General features: G+C 41.7%; 1 protein-coding gene across 3 annotated transcripts; it reads left to right on the forward strand.

Moving 5' to 3' along the window:
• Positions 1-3,624: 3,624 nt before the first annotated feature.
• On the forward strand, positions 3,625-12,015 carry LOC122340833 (butyrophilin subfamily 1 member A1-like). 3 transcript variants are annotated; one of them, XM_043234151.1, is made up of 8 exons: positions 3,625-3,760; positions 3,953-4,027; positions 4,679-5,029; positions 6,744-7,016; positions 7,213-7,320; positions 9,324-9,398; positions 10,036-10,062; positions 10,390-12,015. In XM_043234151.1, exons 2-8 carry the CDS (start codon positions 3,970-3,972, stop codon positions 10,920-10,922), a joined length of 1,425 nt encoding a protein of 474 aa, XP_043090086.1. In that variant the 5' UTR covers positions 3,625-3,760; positions 3,953-3,969; the 3' UTR covers positions 10,923-12,015. The 3 variants fall into 3 exon arrangements, with proteins under 3 accessions (XP_043090086.1, XP_043090088.1, XP_043090087.1); XM_043234153.1 differs by lacking the exon at positions 3,625-3,760 and adding an exon at positions 3,782-3,861; XM_043234152.1 differs by lacking the exon at positions 3,625-3,760 and adding an exon at positions 3,796-3,865.
• The last annotated feature ends 7,800 nt before the right edge of the window (positions 12,016-19,815 follow it).

The following is a 19,815-nucleotide window of genomic DNA, read 5'->3' on the forward strand; positions in this document are numbered from 1 at the left end:
AGCGGTCAGGTAAGATTGCAGGGTTCTGTGAGAAACTGCTTGTAGGATTGAGTCGAGGGAGGCTTCGAGGAGGGACCTTAAAGGATGGTTCTGCTGGAATATTAGTTGTGAAAAGAGAAGCACCTGGGTTGCATAGGGTTCCTTCTGGTGCCAGCATCTTGGATTTCTGCAAGGATCTGTGCTTTGATGGAATTGGGGACAGGGGTGGGGTCCGGTCAAAGCGGCATTTGAGGGCATAGGAAGGGGTTAGCAGTGGATGCTGAGAAAGGGTGGTGGGGCAAGGGAGAGATGGCGGGGGTAACTCATGGGAGCTACTTGTGGGGTGGGTTGGGCTCACGGCGCGGCTATGGCAGGGGATCTAGGGGAAAGGAGTGGAAAAGATAGGGAGGTAAAGAAGAATAGGTGTGTAAAGATGATGGGGGGGGTCTTGAACCTGGGTTCAGACTGGTAGCAGAAAAATAGGGGAGGAGGAGGAATAGGAGGTGGTACGGCTGGGATCGTCAGTGGAGGCATCTGTGTGCCTGTGCTGGCACCTATGGCTGGCTGGGCTGTGGGAACAGAAATGGATTTGAGTTAGGTCCTGGAGGAATAGGAGAAACTTGAGGCTGGTAAATAACGGACAGTGGATTGGGGGGGGCTGGTTGCCAGGCATGGTCGGGAGAGACTTGGGCAGAGTACTGTTGGTGTGGGTTCAACTGATCCAATGAACAGAGTGGGTACAGGCTAGGCTGATGGCTTGTGGGGGCTGGAGCCGTGGTGCCTGCTGCGTGGGTTGTTTGCTGGAAACTGGAGGAAGAGCTGCTGGTGTTTGGGTCCTGGGCTTTGCTAGCAATAGCTGGGGCCTTCTGCAGCCTCCTGGTGGGCGGAGGCTTAATCACGGTGCAGATGCTGACTTCTCGGTCTTCCCCTGGGAGAATTGGCTTCTTCTAGTTGTTTCCTTTCTTTTGGCTGGAGGAGAAATGTTTGGCGAAGCTGCGCCTGTTTGATAAGTCGAGTACAGCGAGAGAGGCTCGGCTTTGTTAGCGTAGCGGAGAAGCGGAATGTTCGCGTTTGCGAGTGCTTGACGCAAAGCGGTGTCATTTTCCATTTATTTGCGGATGGAGCGGAAGAAAGAAGCTGCGCGGTAGGGAGAAGCTGGGAAGCTTGAGGACGTCTGGCAGGTGGAGGCGAGCGTGATCTTAATCGCGTTGGCGAATGGATGATCACCGCGTTAGTTTTCTGCCTCTGGGCGCTTGCGCGCGCTTGTTTGAAGTTCGGGCGGGGCGTTAGCGCGCTTGCTCAGCGGAGTGCGTGGAGGGCCCAAGCGTCCTCGATTTCGTGGTTTCTGGCGATTGGTCTTGTTCGGACATGCTGAATACACTATGCTCGGAAACTTGATATCGGGTAAGAAGCAAAAGCGAATTATAGTAGGCTTCTCTTGCTCTGGTTGGATAATTGCGTGATTAGGAAACGAGAAGCCAGCCGCGTTAATTATCAGTGCGTGCTCCTCCCGAAATTTGTTTATAGCTAAACATCATATAATGTGACAGTGTTTCAGTGAATAACACCAGTGATAAAAGATTAAATTAACAAACACTGTTTAATCATATAAAGGAAAATGAGTTAATTTCAGTGCAAGTGCTGAAAAATGTAAGTGCAGTTATTGCTATGAAAATATTACAGATCTGAAAGCAGAAGTTTAACTTCCCAAATTCATCATTTAGGATTATTTTGAAGTTTATTGTTTTTAAATCCTGGAATACAAACTGGATCCAAACAATCAAAAACAATGTTTTTTTCTTAATGTACACTCATAGTTTTTTACTCATGATCTACAAATAAAAACACAATAAAACATTACTATTGCAATTTTCATATAGTAAGGTGCAAAAGTGAAAAAACTATTTGAGTTATCAACAATTTGAGTCATAAATGTGCAACTTATTTGAATCATTTATATTCAGTGACACACTTAAAATAAATACTAAGCCAGTAATAATAACTTTATAATCTTCTTATGAATTCTCATAACATTACAGACAGGATTTAAAAACAAAACAAACAAACCAGACAATAATGTCAGTTTTTCAAGTTTTCCTATAACAGAAAATGATTGTACTTTGTGTATGAAATGTATATTGAATATTTGATATTTACAGTTGATAAGTTCATTAAAAGACCTGTCAGTTTAGTTTTTTAGAAAGCTGTACAATAACAGTCAAGTGCAAACCTTAAAACCTGTTTTAGATGTCGATGTGTGGAATGAGGAAAAGAGTTTCTTAGGAAAGATATGTCTCTTGTGTTGATTCTGCTGCCAGTTTATCACAAGAGATCAAGTGCAATATAGACTGAATGTAGAGATTGATAGTGATGCAGTAAAACATACTCAAGTTACAGCTTATTGTATCCTTCTGAGTCGGTAGCTAATTAGTCTTTTTTTAAAGCCATCCTTTTTCTAAATTTTTTTTGTCAATCCTTTTTCTCCTGTTTTCATTTATTTAGGGAGTTAGTGTACATTTCTGTTGTTAATTGTTTTATGTTTTGTCAGTTTAGACAGGTTTACTCTTAAAGTAGCTAGAGCTGGGATCTTGTCTGTTTCATGCTCAGTGTTTGGAAAGGTATAAATCATTAAGGAATAAGGATAGGATGTCGATTATGTCTATATGTAGATTATGTCTATTTTAGCTGTGATTGGGGACTTTTTAAATATATGACACGTGATAGTGGAATCGTGGGAAACACAAAACGTGTTAAGACCAAAGTGGGGGCTAATTCAGACCATATTTGGTTATTTGATGTAACATAAAACCAGAAATGAAGAAAAAAACTGAGGTTCTAAGCTTGAAAATATGACCATATATATCTAGGTCACTGCTTTAAAGTTATAGATTAATAACCATAACTCTGATGATGAAATTTCCGGCGGAGTTGACTTTGCAGTTCATTGCACATTATTATTTTTACAGATATTTAACATATAAACAAACAAACGTACATCTAGTATTGATCAGAGACAGAACTGTTGTCTTGTAAAATCGGTATAGACCAAACACATGCATGCAGAAATCTTCCTAAATGAAAAATCAAATATTACACGTGACGATAATCTAATTCAAGCAGCAGATTCAGACTGAATCTACAAATCCTCTTGTTGGAAATGTAAAACATAAGTTAAAACGATCCTAAAGGACCGAAGAATGGAAAGGGGCCCCTGAGGGGGAAACACAGAAACACTATTTGTAGTTTGCCTCGGAAGTTTATTTAAAGTTATTAAAAGTTTTCCTTTACCATTTCTTAATATTTTAAATGGGATTTTAACATATTCCACTATCAATCCCGATATTTTAGATCTTAAACTAGGAAAAACTGATTATGTAGGACAGGAATGTGGCCTATTAATATGTTTTTAAGAAATTGTCTTGTGCAGGAAAGTGACCCTGGTCCAATAAGGAGGAACTACATTTATCAACATCTAAATAGGAAATCTGTCAATGAGGTCAATTCAGATGTAAAATAAATAAATAAATCACGGCGCTCAACAAAGATCAGTTTTACAGGCTACAAGCCAGAATAAGACATACTTCTTTAAACAGAGACGGATTCAGATTATGATCAGGTGTTGTATGTATGTGGCGTGTCCTCAGAGGATCGTTCAGTTATAGGTGAAAGTGAAACTGAGACAGGAATAATCTCTTTTTAATCTTTACATACTGTCACATCAGCTTTTAATCATATCAATTATTTATTAAATTCTAGTAAACGCGTCGATGTTTAGTCGAAGGTAAGTCGAGAAACACAGTCAAATACTGGGCTACTACATGTAGATACACGTTGTGTATTTGGACCTGCTTGGTCTGGACTAATTTAACCAGTTGTTTCTAGGTCTGTAAGTAAACTGTTGTATTCTCTCTGTGTAAATGTAAAACACACACAAGTTCACACATGAGATGACTGTTTGTTTCTTTCGTTTTAGCATCTGTGTCCTTTAAGATGAAGTTCATTTGTCTGTTTCTGCTGATTATTAGTGGAATCACAGATTCGAGATCAGGTAATTATTCACATCCATGTAAAGAGCTGAAGTGTGTCTTCATGTCTATTCATTGTCCAGCTGAACTCTATATTTACATATAAGTCTATTTATAGTTTAGTTTATAGTCTGTGATAATGACTGACTCACTGTAATATTAAATTATAATGACTTTAGAAATTGCTTTAACATCGTCATGGATATTTACAAAATTGTGTTAACGCAAAACTGCAAAAAAAAACTTAATATTTACTAAAACAGAAATGCGCACAAGCAGTGATTTTAAGCAGACGTGTTTGGATGCAAAGCTTTGTGGAGAGAAACAGTTACTGCTTTACATGTGTCACATCTTTGGACTCTTTTGTTGTCGTTTTTGTCTTGTGTCATGTGCTCTGTGTCCCTATTTATTCAATTAATTATTTAGTCAATTACCTTGTGTATTTAAGTCCTGTATGTTTGTATTCAGTTGGTCCAATCGTTGAGGTCCATACATGGTTCATATTCTGCCTGCCTGCCTGTTTGTATATTATTATTTTGCCCGTTTAAGAAAGATTAAATCTGTTTAAGTTTATTTTACTTGTTGAGTGCTCCTTTGCGCTGAACCACACTTGTGACAACTTGCTGAAGTTCGACAGTTTCACTGACAGGAGGTTCACTTCTTCTCTTTTACAGAGCAGTATGAAGTAGTTGGTCCGGCTGATCCTGTTTTTGCTGTAGCTGGTGAAGATGTGATTCTGCCCTGTTCAGTCAAACCCAGCATCAGTGTTGAGGACATGAGAGTGGAGTGGTTTAGATTACATCTGAAAGACTCACGAGTGCATCTCTATGATGATCATAAAGACAAAAATAGAGATCAGAGTGAGTCCTACAGAGGGAGAACAGAACTGAATCATCAAGAACTACAGAGAGGAGATGCATCACTCAAACTCTCATCAGTCCGAGTCTCTGATGAAGGACTTTATAAGTGTTTTATTGAGTCCAAATCTTGGAGTGATGATGTTACTGTTAATGTCAGAGTTGAAGGTGAGTGAACCAATGGAAACTAAAGTCTGGAATACACTACACACATTAAAATCTGAATCAGATTTTAAAACACCAGGCATCATACACTTACCAGCTTTATAAAAAGTCACAAAAGAAAGATGGCCATCATACACTGAATGAGAGAGGATCACAACAAACTCATTGTTGATAGGAGATGCGTGACAAATTAAACAATATGTGTTCTAAAATCAGCTGAAAATATAAAACACATTTAATATCCTCTGACTGGATGAAATCAATCCTGAAGCTAAAAACTTGTAGTTTGTGACCATCATATCAATCAATCAATCAATCAATCATTTTTATTTATATAGCGCTTTTAACAATACAGGTTGCATCAAAGCACTTTACAGTATAAGGAAGAAGAATATAATGACAGGGATGTATAATGACGAGAGTGAACAATATGTTATTAAATGCAGAGACGGTCTCTGTAATCAATTTGACGATAATCACTAGAAGTGTCTCCAACAAAGGAAGCCAGAGGCGACAGCGGCAAGGAAACAAAACCCCATCCATACAGAATGAAGAAAAAAAAAAAAAAATAGGGAGAAACCAGACTCAGTTGGGGCCAGTTCTCCTCTGACCGGACGCCCAGCACTTAACTTCCAGTGTGTGTGTTTGTGTGTGTGTGTGTGTGTGTGTGTGTGCATCAGGATCTGGTGATCTGTCCACGGTGGGCATCTAGGTGTTCTGGTCTCTGATGAACATAATCTCTGGGTGCTGATCCACCATCTAGTCTGGATACAAACTGTGAAAACAGATTAAGAAAGAGACAGGACTAATATTAGCGTAGATGCCATTCTTTTTACGATGTCACAAGTACATCGTATTTTAGGAGTAGTGTTGCTAGTTCCAGCAAATCTAAGTAATGCAGCCTAAAAATCCTTTAACGGATTTGAATAATAAAAAGTGTGTTGGTGTGTTATGTGTAGGCCAAGCTAAAAAAGATGTGTCTTTAATTTAGATTTAAACTGGCAGAGTGTGTCTGCTTCCCGAACAGAGTTAGGGAGATTGTTCCAGAGTTTAGGTGCTAGATAGGAAAATGATCTGCACCTCGCTTGTTGATTTTGATATTCTAGGTATTATCAAATGGCCAGAGTTTTGAGAACGCAGCGGACGAGCAGGACTATAATGTGATAAGAGCTCGTTCAAGTATTGAGGAGCTAAACCACTCAGGGCTTTATAGGTAATTAATAAGATTTTAAAATCTATCCGATGTTTGATAGGGAGCCAGTGCAGTGTTGACAGAACCAGGCTAATATGATCATACTTCCTAGTTCTAGTAAGGACTCTGGCTGCTGCGTTTTGGACTAGCTAAAGTTTGTTTATCAAGCGTGCAGAACAACCACCCAATAAAGCATTGCAATAATCTAACCTTGAGGTCATAAACGCATGAATTAATATTTCTGCATTAGAGGTTGAAAGCATAGGTTGTAATTTAGATATATTTTTAAGATGGAAAAACACAGTTTTACAAATGCTAGAAACAAGGTTTTCGAAGGAAAGATTGCTGTCAAACAGCACACCTAGGTTCCTAACTGATGATGAAGAATTAACAGAGCAGCCATCAAGTGATAGACTGTGTTCTAGATTATTATATGTGGGGTTTTTAGGTCCAATTATTAGCACCTCTGTTTTTGCTCTAAAAAAGTCACAACAACAACATAATCTTCTTCTTGTTTGTCTGTAGCTGTAGGACATCCTCCGGAGATCACTGTAGATGGGTTTGATCGTTCAGGAGGACTTCATCTACAGTGTGAATCTGAAGGCTGGTATCCTGAACCTGATCTTGAGTGGCTGAACAGAGAAGGAGTCAGTTTGAGTTCAGAAACTACAGAGACACACAGAGAAGCAGACAAATTCAGTGTGAAACACACCATCACTGTATATGAGAGAGACGACAAGATTCACTGCAGGATCAGACTGAAGCATCACATGCTGGAGACACAGATTATCACCTCAAGTAAGTCCTGACACTTTTGGTCCTGGAATCTTCTTGTGGTTTTTTTTGATGCAGTAAAAAGATTTAATGATTATCAGCTTTGTTTATTAAGAAAAGTATCAAAAATATTTGACTGTCTAGGAACATTATATATTTTAATCATCTCATCAAAAAGTTTGATTCACACAATGTGCTTCATTTCTGTTTTGATTTACAGGTAATATGTTTAATTCTTGGAGGACATCAGTCATCATGATTTCAGTTTTTGTTGTGCTCAGTGTGATTGCTGTGATACTGATAGCTGTGTTTGCCCGAAAATACAAAGGTAAGATGTTTCCTTTCTTGTTATTTTAATTGGTTTTTCTAATAAGGCAGTGTATGGTTCAATTTTCAAGACAATTAAAGAAAGTTTTTTTATATCACGTTTTATACACAATGATGATTCAAAGTGATCTTCATACAAAACAATCACAATAATAAAAGAAAAGAATTACATTTTATAATAATAATAAAAAACGTGATCATAAAAACCAGTGCTCATTCTTTAAATGCACAGTTGGTTCCCACTTTAACAAGCTGCATGCTGTCATCTTTTTTTTCTTTGCTCTCAAGCAGCTGTGTCTCACAAACAATCCCAGGACACGTTCTTCATACGTCACTAACACAGTTGTATGTAGCTGTCAATGACTTTCCTTGATCTTGGATCATTTAGGGCCTGTTCCATAAAACAAGTTTACTAAATAAGTCAGGCTTATTTCTGTTAGACTTATTGTCAGTTGATTTGGTTCAAGATAAGTCAGACTGAAATAAGCCTGGCTTTTATTTGATAAACTTGTTTTAAGGAACAGGTCTTTAAAGCTCATCCTAGACTTGCTGTCATAGCAACAGGTCTGTAAACTTAAACCTGCTCGGGTTCATGTAAACAGGATTGAATCTTTTTAAGCAGAATTGATGCTTCATGAAAATAATATATAAATAATATGACATTATTGTGGAGTTTATAATACCACAGACAAAGCCAGTTATTAATGATCAAATAATTGTTCAATAATTGAATAATAATACACACGCTATACAGTTCATCTGAGCTGTGTATTAATTGGAGCGGTGACAGCTTTTGATGAGCGCAGGACATGCAGACAGATAACTTGATCTGTTAGAAACTAACATAAGAAATCTGCTTCAAAGATCAAAGTCAATTAATTGCTAATTACATCATTGAAATAAAAATGTAAAACATGTTTATTTGTAAAGCACTTTTGGGAATATCAACTGAGAATAGACTGTCATTTATATATAATGACAAGATTAAACACTCAATTTTCAGTTAAAGACATTTCATTATTAAATTCAGAGATGTTATTGTTTTAAATTATCGGTTATCGGTTTAAATAGTATCAGTGCAATCATATAAAAAAAGAAAGAAACAAAGCTGCACATTTCATATCTATGATAACATTTCTTTAGTTTTGTTCACTTGGCTGTTCAGACGAAGAACGGATTGCATTCAGACTTTCTTGACTTTATTTTGTAGGTGAGCTTTGCTAGAACAGATAGATAATAAAATGTTATGTCCATATTTTTGAAAATAAAGTTGTTGGATATTCCAGTCCATTACTTTGATTAAATAAAAGTCTCACCTCTGAGTTTACTTGAGATCATAAATACAGCATGAAGGCGTCTCTCTAGTGGCGTGAAAGAAAATTACAACCAAAAAATGGCTACACAACCTTTTTAATGATCTTGATATTGGTCTATAGTTGATCAATATGGTGTTATTCAGATTACTGCAGTTTTCAGGGAATTGTCAAAAGACCCAGCGAGAAGTGAAGTGTTTTTAAGAGATCTGTTTTTAAACCGTTAAACACTCTTTGACTAGTTTCTTTCATTTCTCTTCATCTAGTAATAAAACAAACTAGTCAAACTTGAGAGAGTCATTGAATAATTCATTTATAAATATGTTATTCTATTAATTTTAACTTAATTATTTTTTTAAAACCACATTGGAATTAAAATGGAAATCGATAAGAATCAGAATCGAGAATTTAGATTATTATTTTTAAAAAGTAAACAATAACCAATCTCATGTCCCTGAACTAAAAACAGTGTTATGTAAAGTTTGTTAATAAAAGTGTGACCAATTATTTCTCTCAATATTAATGTCACGTCTGTTTTCATCCAGAAAATATTTAATGAACAGATATTGCTCATTCATATATAAACTTTAGTGTATATCTTGGATCTCATAATTTATTATTCATCAATCACAAATTATATTTGTTTTCTGAATGTTGTCTATTTTCTCTTTTCTTTATGAATCTTCTTTAGAACAAAGTCATTTACGGGATAGACACAGTCAACTAAAGAATGAACACAGTCAACTAAAGAAGGGACTACAATATGGTGAATCTGTCTTTATTATGTTATTAATTCATTCTTCATGTAAAGTCTGTCTTCAGCAGTAAAATACAGTATACAGTAATAACTGTTGGCTATTCATGTATTTTGTGTAGATCTTCTAGTAAATGGTCACCGGTTGTTTGTATAATGTATATTTATGCAGGTCTGTCATGATTGTAAAAAGACAACAGCTGGATATTATGCCACAATCAATATTGTTTAATAAATAATAACAGAACACACTAAACGTACCTGACTAGTCAGCTAAACCAGCTTCTAGAGAAAATTAAGACAAAAACATGAGAAAAGAACAAATCATATTAAAATTGTATATAATTTTCTGACAAACCAGTTCTGATCATTCAGTGTTGTTAACGTCACACAAGTGTTCATCAGAGACAATGAACCTGAACATCTTCAACCTTTACAACATCTGAAGATAATTATAATTAAATGTGAATGTTTAATATGATTTTATTCAGATATAAATTCATTACTTTAATTTTATTTATATAAACTCTGTAAGATGTTTTTGGATTTTCTTGATCTTCAAGCATTGATTGAAATTATTGATCTCATCATTAATCTAAAGATGAATTCTGTTATGGACGCTTTATAACTTCATACTTTCTGTTTTCAGCTCTCAAATATTCAAGAACATACAAGGGTGAGTAAAAAAGACATTATTATTATTATTTTTAAATTAAAAGGCTTAATTATATAAAAAAATACATTATTTACTAATTATTTATTTTTCATACATGACTAAAATCTAAAGAAAAGAAAACTAAATCAGAAGAAAGGGATCCAAAAATGAACAACAAAGTGAATACAACAGTATTATAATATAATGTACATTAAACATTATATTTATTTACATATAATAGTGTACTTTTGTTTGTGTTGTGAAGTTTGATTCTTGTAAAAATAAATAAGTGTTATTATCTTTATGATGTAATCTTGTGTAAAGCTGAATCTTCTATATTTTTCTCAGTGAATGTGATTCTGGATGCTGATACGGCTCATCCACGTCTCACTGTGTCTGATGATGGGAAACAAGTGAAAGATGGAAAGAATCAAATAAAAGAAATAAATGGAGGAAAAGACAGATTTGATCAAAATCTTGGTGTTCTTGGGAAGGATGGATTCTCCTCGAGGTGTTTCTACTTTGAGGTGCAGGTGAAGGGACAAACTGAGTGGGATTTAGGAGTGGCCAGAGAATCTGTGGACAAGAGCACAATGTATATGAGTCCTGAGGATGGATACTGGATCGTGGGACGGAGATACTGGAGATATCAAGCTCGTGATTCTTCTGATCACTCTATTTCTCTGAGTGTAAAGCCCCAGAGGGTCGGTGTTTTTGTGGATTATGAGAAGGGTCTCATCTTTTTTTATGATGTGGAGTCCAGCTCTTATATCTACTCTTACACTGATCTGTCTTTTAATAAGAAACTCTATCCACTTGTTTGTTTGGGGAATAAGTGGAATGAAAACTCCACACCACTGATCATCTGTGAAGATTATTAAGGAGATGAGTCAATGATCAACTAAAGTAAAAGTGTAACAGCAATAACTAGATCTGCAGTTAGCTTGAGAAAGCCTGGACAGAAATGTTTTAATGTTTTAAAAATAATTTACAGGTTGTGAAAGTTTGATTGTTTTTCAGTTTAAAATAGGTTTACAGTCTAAAAAGAAATAGATGCAGTAGAGGAGGGACTCAGGGTTGTTGTTTAGGTGTTACTGGGTGGTTGCTAGGATGTTGCTATACAGTTGCTTATGTACCCAGGTAGATCTCTAGGGTATCCAGAGTGATTGCTAAGGTGTTGCTATGCAGTTGCTAGGGTAATCAGGGTAGTTGCTAGGCTGTTGCTATGTTGTAGCTAAGGTACCCAAGTTGGTTACAGTATTCTAGACACTATACAGATAGATAGATAGATAGATGTAAATCTATGGGATTTTTATGATTTTTAATCTTCAGTTTTCTGAAAACCATAAGTCTGATCAGTGAGAATAACAGCACCAAACCTCATATAAGTCTGAAGATCTGAGCTGAGTTTGGCAGTTATAGAGTTAAAGCTGTAGGACAGGGTTCCTCAAATCTTGTCTGGAGGACCACTGTCCTGAAGAGTTTAACTCTGATCAAACACACCGAAGCTACAAACAGAAGTCTTCAGGATCACTGGGAAATCACAGATACAGGTGATCTTTGAGTTTGAACTAAACTCTACTTGGCTTTTTATGTTTACTGTAATCTTTAAATATTAAAGACTTCTGCTTTATTAACTGAAAAGACTTATATAAAGACTTTATAAACGAACATAAAAAATGGCTAGAATTTTTTTAAAAGATCGTAGTTTTACTTCAACATAATGTTTTGATCATGATTGAAGATCATGGAGATCATTCAGTTACTGTTACTTTTGTTTGTTGATAAATGTTCTTTTTTTTCACACCAATTATGTTTTCATTGTTTAGTGTTTTTTATTAATTTGATTTCATATTGATTTTGTACTTCATTGAATGTTTGTGTCTTTCCAACCCTGTTTTAATTCTTCTTTTGTTTTCAAGATACAAAGGAGATTTTTTACTGCCAAGCTCCTAAAAGAATTTTGACACTTGGTTTTATGTATGTCACATCTCTGGACACTCTTTGTTTGTTTTCGTCTCGTGCCATGTGCTCCCTGTGCCCTGCCTTCCCTCTGATAATTGTATTATTGTCTGCAGCTGTGTCTCGTCAATTACCCTGTGTATTTAAGCCCGGTGTTTTCAGTTCCGTTTGTCCGATCGTCAAGACCCGATGTCCATACCTGTGTTTGTCCTGCCTGCCTGTTCTACCTGCCTGCCGTTTGTCTCTTTATTTTGCCATTTTGACATTAAACCCATTTAAGTTCATTTTAAGCGTCGTGTGCTTCGTCTCGCGAAAGCGCGAGTGTGACAGAACGATCGGACCTCAAAAGTAAATAGCGTGATTATTCCCTCTTTTTTGTTTTTTGTTTGCAATGAATTCCCCTTACGACGACCCCAACTTCCTCATCCTCCTGCTGGAGCAGGAGGATCGCTCTCTCGAGGGTTATACGATGGACTTCCTTGCCCTCGCGAACGACTCGCACTACCCGGACAGCTTCCTCTGCTCGCTTTATTTCCGAGGACTTGACAACTCCCTACGAGAGAAGCTGTCCGGGGACGGCCCTCAAGAGAGCATCGCCGCTTACATCGAGTGGGTGCTGGTGTCCTGCAAATCGTCAATGACGGTCGCGCTGGAGGACAACGACACCAGCCCCACTCCAGATCCAGAGCCTAGCCCATCCCTTCATCGCATGGTCGAGCCCCAGCCTGAGCCCACCGCGTGGAAGACAGCCGACTGCGATGAGAGCGCGGAGTGGAGCTCCGCCTACTGCACATTGGCTGAGGATGAGCTGATCATCCACCTGGGGCTGCTGGATCTGCAAAGGGAGCTGGACGATGTGGACTTGGACATAGACTGGGCACCTCCCCTGTATCCTGAGTTCCTGTTCCCGTTCAGCTACCCCGTAAGCCCGCTGGTTCCGCCCAGTCGTCCCGTAAGCCCGCTGGTTCCGCCCAGCCGTTCCGTAAGCCGCTGGTTCCGCCCAGCCGTTCCGTAAAGCCCGCTGGTTCCGCCCAGCCGTCCCGTTAGCCCGCTGGTTCCGCCCAGCCATCCCGTTAGCCCGCTGGTTCCGCCCAGCCGTCCCGTTCCAGTGCCCGCGCCACGTGTGCTCCGTCCCGTTCCAGTGCCCGCTCCAGATCCAGAGCCTAGCCCATCCCTTCATCGCATGGTCGAGCCCCAGCCTGAGCCCACCGCTGACACGGGGGCGGAGTCGAGCACGACCACGGACCCATCGCCAGAGAGAGAGCGACAGAGCCGTGGAGCGTAACAGGACCCGAGCCGATTACGTCAGACCAGGTGCGAGAGCCGGCAACAGAGCTTGCCGCGTGGAAGACAGCCGACATAGACTGGGCACCTCCCCTGTATCCTGAGTTCCTGTTCCCGTTCAGCTACCCCGTAAGCCCGCTGGTTCCGCCCAGCCGTCCCGTAAGCCCGCTGGTTCCGCCCAGCCGTCCCGTAAGCCCGCTGGTTCCGCCCAGCCGTCCCGTAAGCCCGGTGGTTCCGCCCAGCCGTCCCGTAAGCCTTGGACCTCCAGCGCCTCGACGTCACCCTGGCTCTTCGGCTCTCCGTCTCCGCCTCAGTCTCCTCTACCACCTGCTCCGCCTCCGTCGGTCGGCCCCATGGAGTCGATGTCTGCTCCTCCCCCATGGCTCCTCCCTCCATCGGCTCCACCTTGGACCACCATAGCTGGGCTCTGGATCTCCTCCTGCTCCGGACTCCTCCCGTCTCCTTCCTGGCTCCTCCCTCCATCTACACCTCCTTGGACCCTTCTGCCTTCTGCCTACCCCCTCCTGGGGACCCGTCCTCCACCAGAACCGCCTCCCAAGACCCGGTACCCCCAATTCCTAGTCGTTTTGTTTTTTATTTATTATTTGATGTTACCCTTTAGGTGCGAGGACGCACCTTCCGGGAGGGGGCGGGGGTAATGTCACATCTCTGGACACTCTTTGTTTGTTTTCGTCTCGTGCCATGTGCTCCCTGTGCCCTGCCTTCCCTCTGTTAATTGTATTATTGTCTGCAGCTGTGTCTTGTCAATTACCCTGTGTATTTAAGCCCGGTGTTTTCAGTTCCGTTTGTCCGATCGTCAAGGTCCATACCTGATGTCCATACCTGTGTTTGTCCTGCCTGCCTGTTCTACCTGCCTGCCGTTTGTCTCTTTATTTTGCCATTTTGACATTAAACCCATTTAAGTTCATTTTAAGCGTCGTGTGCTTCGTCTCGCGAAAGCGCGAGTGTGACAATGTATCTTGTGTTTTTGTTATTAGGTTTTTTTTTTTGGCTGCGTTCGGTTTTGTTCTTGTCTCCTGTTCTGTTTGTAGTCCTCGTAGTTTTTCTTGTTGATTTAGTTCCCTGATTGTTTTGAGGTATGACTTCTTGTTAATCTGTTCATGAAACTAAATCTTCTGAAGTCATTCAGTTCTAATGATAGAGTTTATACATCTCTGAAAGATCTGTCCAATACCACGCCCCTTCTCTCAGACACGCCCACTCCCATCGGGAGCCTGGTGAAGGGCGGCGAATAAAGGACGGGGTGATGATGACAATCAAGGGGAGGGGCAGCCGACTCATCACAGTATTTGTTCACAATCCAATCTGATCCAGTTGTGTATGGAGCAAGCGGCTAGAGCTCGGAACTTGTCCGTTTCATACATAGTGCGTCCTCCCTCATGTTTGGAAAGGTATAAATCATTGAGGAATAAGGATAGGATGTCTATTATGTCTATATGTAGATTTTGTCTATTTTAGCTGTGATTGGGGGCTTTTCAAATATATGACATGTTTAAAATATGACCATAAGCTTTAAAATATGACCATATATATCTAGGTCACTGCTTTAAAGTTATAGATTAATAACCATAACTCTGATGATGTAATTTACAGGCGGAAATGAATGGGAATATACTTCAGAGATATTTTACTAAGAATTTCTAGGGGTGCTAATAATTGTGTCCAATATGTATTTCACAATGATATTTCCCACATTTTAAATTTGTATAATCCATTTAAAGGTTAGATTTCTGGTTCAAAAGTGGCTTGACCTGGGGAATGTGGCACCTGTAGCCCATTTCCTGCACACGCCTGTACACAGTGGCTATGGATGTTTCTACTCCAGACTAAGTCCACTGCTTCCACAGGTCCCTCAAGGTCTGGAATCGGTCCTTCTTCACAATCTTCCTCAGGGTCCGGTCACCTCTTCTCGTTGTTCAGCGTTTTCTGCCACACTTTTTCCTTCCCACAGACTTCCCACTGAGGTGCCTTGATACAGCGCTCTGGGAACAGCCTATTCATTCAGAAATGTCTTTCTGTGTCTTACCCTCTTGCTTGAGGGTGTCAATGATGGCCTTCTGGACAGCAGTCAGGTCAAAAGTCTTACCCATGATTGCAGTTTTGAGTAATGAACCAGGCTGGGAGTTTTTAAAAGCCTCAGGAATCTTTTGTAGGTGTTTAGAGTTAATTAGTTGATTCAGATGATTAGGTTAATAGCTCGTTTAGAGAACCTTTTCATGATATGCTAATTTTTTGAGAAGGACCTGTATATGCAAGACCTAAATACAATGTTACAAATGTTCTTCAATGTATGGTGTGTGAATTACTCTTTTAAAAGTGCAGAGCTGTGTTTATGACATTAAGCCCCCTTAAACAGCTAGTTAAGCTCCAGACATTGATTTCAGAAGCAGTGTTATTATTATGGGAGGGACTGTGTTATTACTTCAGCTGTTTAGTGATATGAGAAAGTGAAACCAGACCAGGAAGGATCTCCATAAGATCTCTCATCTTATTTATTCACACTTTTTGACTAAAGTTAAATGAATTTAGATTTTCTGGGTATGTGTAATGTATAATAATAACAATAATAAAATAAAATAAAACATGCATGATGATACACTATTTTGTGTTTTCTGACATTTCTTTTCTCTTAGCATGCAGCAAGCGTGTCTCTTTAGAGATTAAGTTCTTTTGTTTCACTCTCCTGATTATTGGTGGAGCTATAGATTCAAAATCAGGTAATTATTTAAAGGGCTGAAGTGTGTATTTATGTGTAAAAGAAAGCGGGAAAGAGATTTAATAAGTACCTTATGAAAGAAACAATTTACAGTCATCTTCAGTCGCTGTTCAGCTTAGAGATTAATGTTGCAGTAATGACTGGTTCTGTCATGAACGAGCGGTCTGAGGTGTGCGGATCCATTTGCAGGCTTTTATTAAATAAAGACATGGTCAAAACAGGCAGGCGTCCAACAGGGCAAACAGGAGTATCAGAGGTGAGGCAAACACAAAATCCAGTAACAGGCGGTGGTCAGGTCAGGCGGCAAACAATCAGAATATCCAAAGACAGGCAGGGTCAAAACCAAGAGAACTAAGACAAAGGAAAACTCAGGAAACGACAACAGAACAGGCGAAACAATGCAACCTGCAGGTGAGTGGCTTGCTACAGTTTTTATAGTCCTGGAACAGGAAGTAGCAGCAGAAGGAGTGATCACAGATCACCCAGGGGTAAGGCTGGCTTGGTGACATAGCCCCCCTCCTAGGAGCGACTCCTGGCGCTCCATAAAACAAACAAAAAACACTGTGAGCTTGGGAGGGGGTTCCGGGAGGGAGTCAGCACACGGAGTCCAGGGAGGAAGAGATGGAGGGAGGAGCCAGGGAGAAGACAGGAGAAGTCCGGAGCGGGAGGCGATCCAGAGCCCAGCCATGATGGTCAGTGGTGGAGCCGACGGAGGGAGGAGCCATGGAGAGGTAACTGTCATCAACCCCATGGAACCGACCGACGGCGGCGGAGCAGGTGGTCGAGGAGACTGAGGCGGAGGCGGAGAGCCGAAGAGCCAGGGTGACACGGAGGGATGGAGGGACGAGGCGAAGCTGGAGGAGTGGAATCCTGAGGCGACGGATGGTCGACGACCGACCAAGGTGTAGCCGGAGAGACGATGGAGCCTGGTGAAGCTGGTGGATTGACGAGCACGGTGGAGAGAAGGGAGCTAGGAGCCTAAGGGAAGCCGACGGGTCTACAAGCCGAGGTGGAGTCTGGGACTCAGAGGCGGGACGATGAAGCGAGGGATCCTTCACCCATGGTGGCGATGGAGACTGGCAGACCCATGGCGAGCTCCAGGTGGAGGGCAGAGGATGAGTGCAGGGGCTGCTGGGATCCATCGACAACGTGTAGCAAGGGTGGGAGGGTGGGATGGCTTGAGGCTTTGCACGAGCGCGGGCACTGGAGGCTTTGCACGAGGCGCGGGCACTGGAGGAGCTTTGCGAGCGCGGGCACTGGAGGCTTTGCGAGCGCGGGCACTGGAGGCTTTGCACGGTAGCGCGGGCACTGGAGGCTTTTGCACGGCGCGGGCACTGGAGGCTTTGCACGAGGCGCGGGCACTGGAGGCTTTGCACGAGGCGCGGGCACTGGAGGCTTTACAGCGCGGGCACTGGAGGCTTTGCACGGCGCCCGCACTGGAGGCTTTGCACAGCGCCGGCACTGGAGGCTTTGCGGCGCCCGGCACTGGAGGCGCTGCACCGCGGCGCCGGCACTGGAGGCTTTGCACGAGGCGCCGGCACTGGAGGCTTTGCACGAGGCGCCGGCACTGGAGGCTTTGCAGGGCAGGCGGCCATCTTGGGAAGCGGCGCAGGGCAGGCGGCCATCTTGGGAAGCGGCGCAGGGCAGGCGGCCATCTTGGGCAGCGGCGCAGGGCAGGCGGCCATCTTGGGCAGCGGCTCTGGGAAGAAGGCGGCCATCTTGGGCAGCGGCTCTGGGAAGAAGGCGGCCATCTTGGGCAGCGGCTCTGGGAAGAAGGCGGCCATCTTGGGCAGCGGCTCTGGGAAGAAGGCGGCCATCTTGGGCAGCGGCTCTGGGAAGAAGCGGCCATCTTGGGCAGCGGCTCTGGGAAGAAGGCGGCCATCTTGGGCGCGCAGCGGCTCTGGGAAGAAGGCGGCCATCTTGGGCAGCGGCTCTGGGAAGAAGGCGGCCATCTTGGGCAGCGGCTCTGGGAAGAAGGCTGCCATCTTGGGCAGCGCTCTGGGAAGAAGAGCGGCCATCTTGGGCAGCGGCTCTGGGAAGAAGGCGGCCATCTTGGGCAGCGGCTCTGGGAAGAAGGCGGCCATCTTGGGAAGAAGGCCATTACTGAAGTTGATGCGTTGTCCTTCTCCTCCTCAACACCCAACGTGAAAGCTGACCCCACAGTCACTAAACCAAAATCAATAAACTGAGCAAGCGACTCACGTGGACCCTCACGAACAAGTTTTGATTTGAGTGGCTGATTTACTCCCTCATGAAACAACTCAATCAATAAGCAGTCAGGTATGTCAGAGAGGTAAGCCATGTCCAGAAACTCTTGCGTATAATCCTCAATTGATCGGGTGCCTTGCTTGAGGGCCAATAAACGTCTAGCGAGGGTCCTACCTGGCCATGGATCAGATGAAAAGCCGCTGGATCCTGGTGTGAGGTTGCATTCTGTCATGAACGAGCGGTCTGAGGCGTGCGGATCCATTTGCAGGCTTTTATTAAATAAAGACATGGTCAAAACAGGCAGGCGTCCAACAGGGCAAACAGGAGTATCAGAGGCGAGGCAAACACAAAATCCAGTAACAGGCGGTGGTCAGGTCAGGCGGCAAACAATCAGAATATCCAAAGACAATCAGGGTCAAAACAAAGAGAACTAAGACTAAGGAAAACTTGGGAAACAACAACAGAACAGGCGAAACAATGCAACCTGCAGGTGAGTGGCTTGCTACAGTTTTTATACTCCTGGAACAGGAAGTAGCAGCAGAGGGAGTGATCACAGATCACCCAGGGGTAAAAGCTCCCTCTGCTGGCTTGGTGACAGGTTCATTGCGCATTATTCTTTTTACAGATATTTAACATATAAACAAACAAACATACATCAAGTGTTGACCAGAGACAGAACTGTTATCTTGTAAAAATGGCATCCAATTAAAACAGCGGTTCAGTGAACAAAAGTTGAAGTGCGTCGGAACAGATGCTGCTTTAACATGCTTTTACAGGACTGTCTGGTGCTGTTTCTGGTGCAGAATTGTCACACAGTGACAGGTATCTCAGCTTTCTTTCTCTTTTACAGAGCAGTATGAAGTAGTTGGTCCTGCAGATGCTGTTTTTGCTGTAGCTGGTGAAGATGTGATTCTGCCCTGTTCAGTCAAACCTAGCATCAGTGTTGAGGACATGAGAGTGGAGTGGTTTAGACCTGATGTGAAAGACTCACAACTAGTGCATTTCTATGAGAATCATGAAGACAGAAACACAGAGCAGACTGAGTCCTACAGAGGGAGAACAGAACTGAATCATCAAGAACTACAGAGAGGAAACGCATCACTCAAACTCTCATCAGTCCGAGTCTCTGATGAAGGACTTTATAAGTGTTTTATTCAGTCCAAATCTTGGTACGATGACATCACTATTAATGTCACTGTTGATGGTAAGGAAACCGTTAAAAGCAATACAAATATTTAATGGCTTTATTAGATGTATATGTTGCTTTTTTATGATATTGTTTTATTTACTCAATCAATGTTGTTGATGTTGATGTTGTAGGAACTCCTCCGTTTTTTTTTTGTTTTTTTTTTTTACATTTTACTGTGCTTGAACCATTCAGAGCTTAACATGATATATTTTAATAAACCCATACTTAAACAATGTACTCAATTACTGGATTGCTTTGTAGGTAAAAGGTTTAGTTCTTGGAAGACATCAATCATCCTGATTTCAGTAGCTGTTGTGCTCAGTGTGATTGCTGGAATACTGATAGCTGTGTTTGCTCAGAAAAACAGAGGTACATTTATACTTTATTAGTATTT

Source organism: Puntigrus tetrazona, chromosome 3 (genome assembly GCF_018831695.1).
Source record: "Puntigrus tetrazona isolate hp1 chromosome 3, ASM1883169v1, whole genome shotgun sequence".
NCBI classification, from domain to species: domain Eukaryota; kingdom Metazoa; phylum Chordata; class Actinopteri; order Cypriniformes; family Cyprinidae; genus Puntigrus; species Puntigrus tetrazona.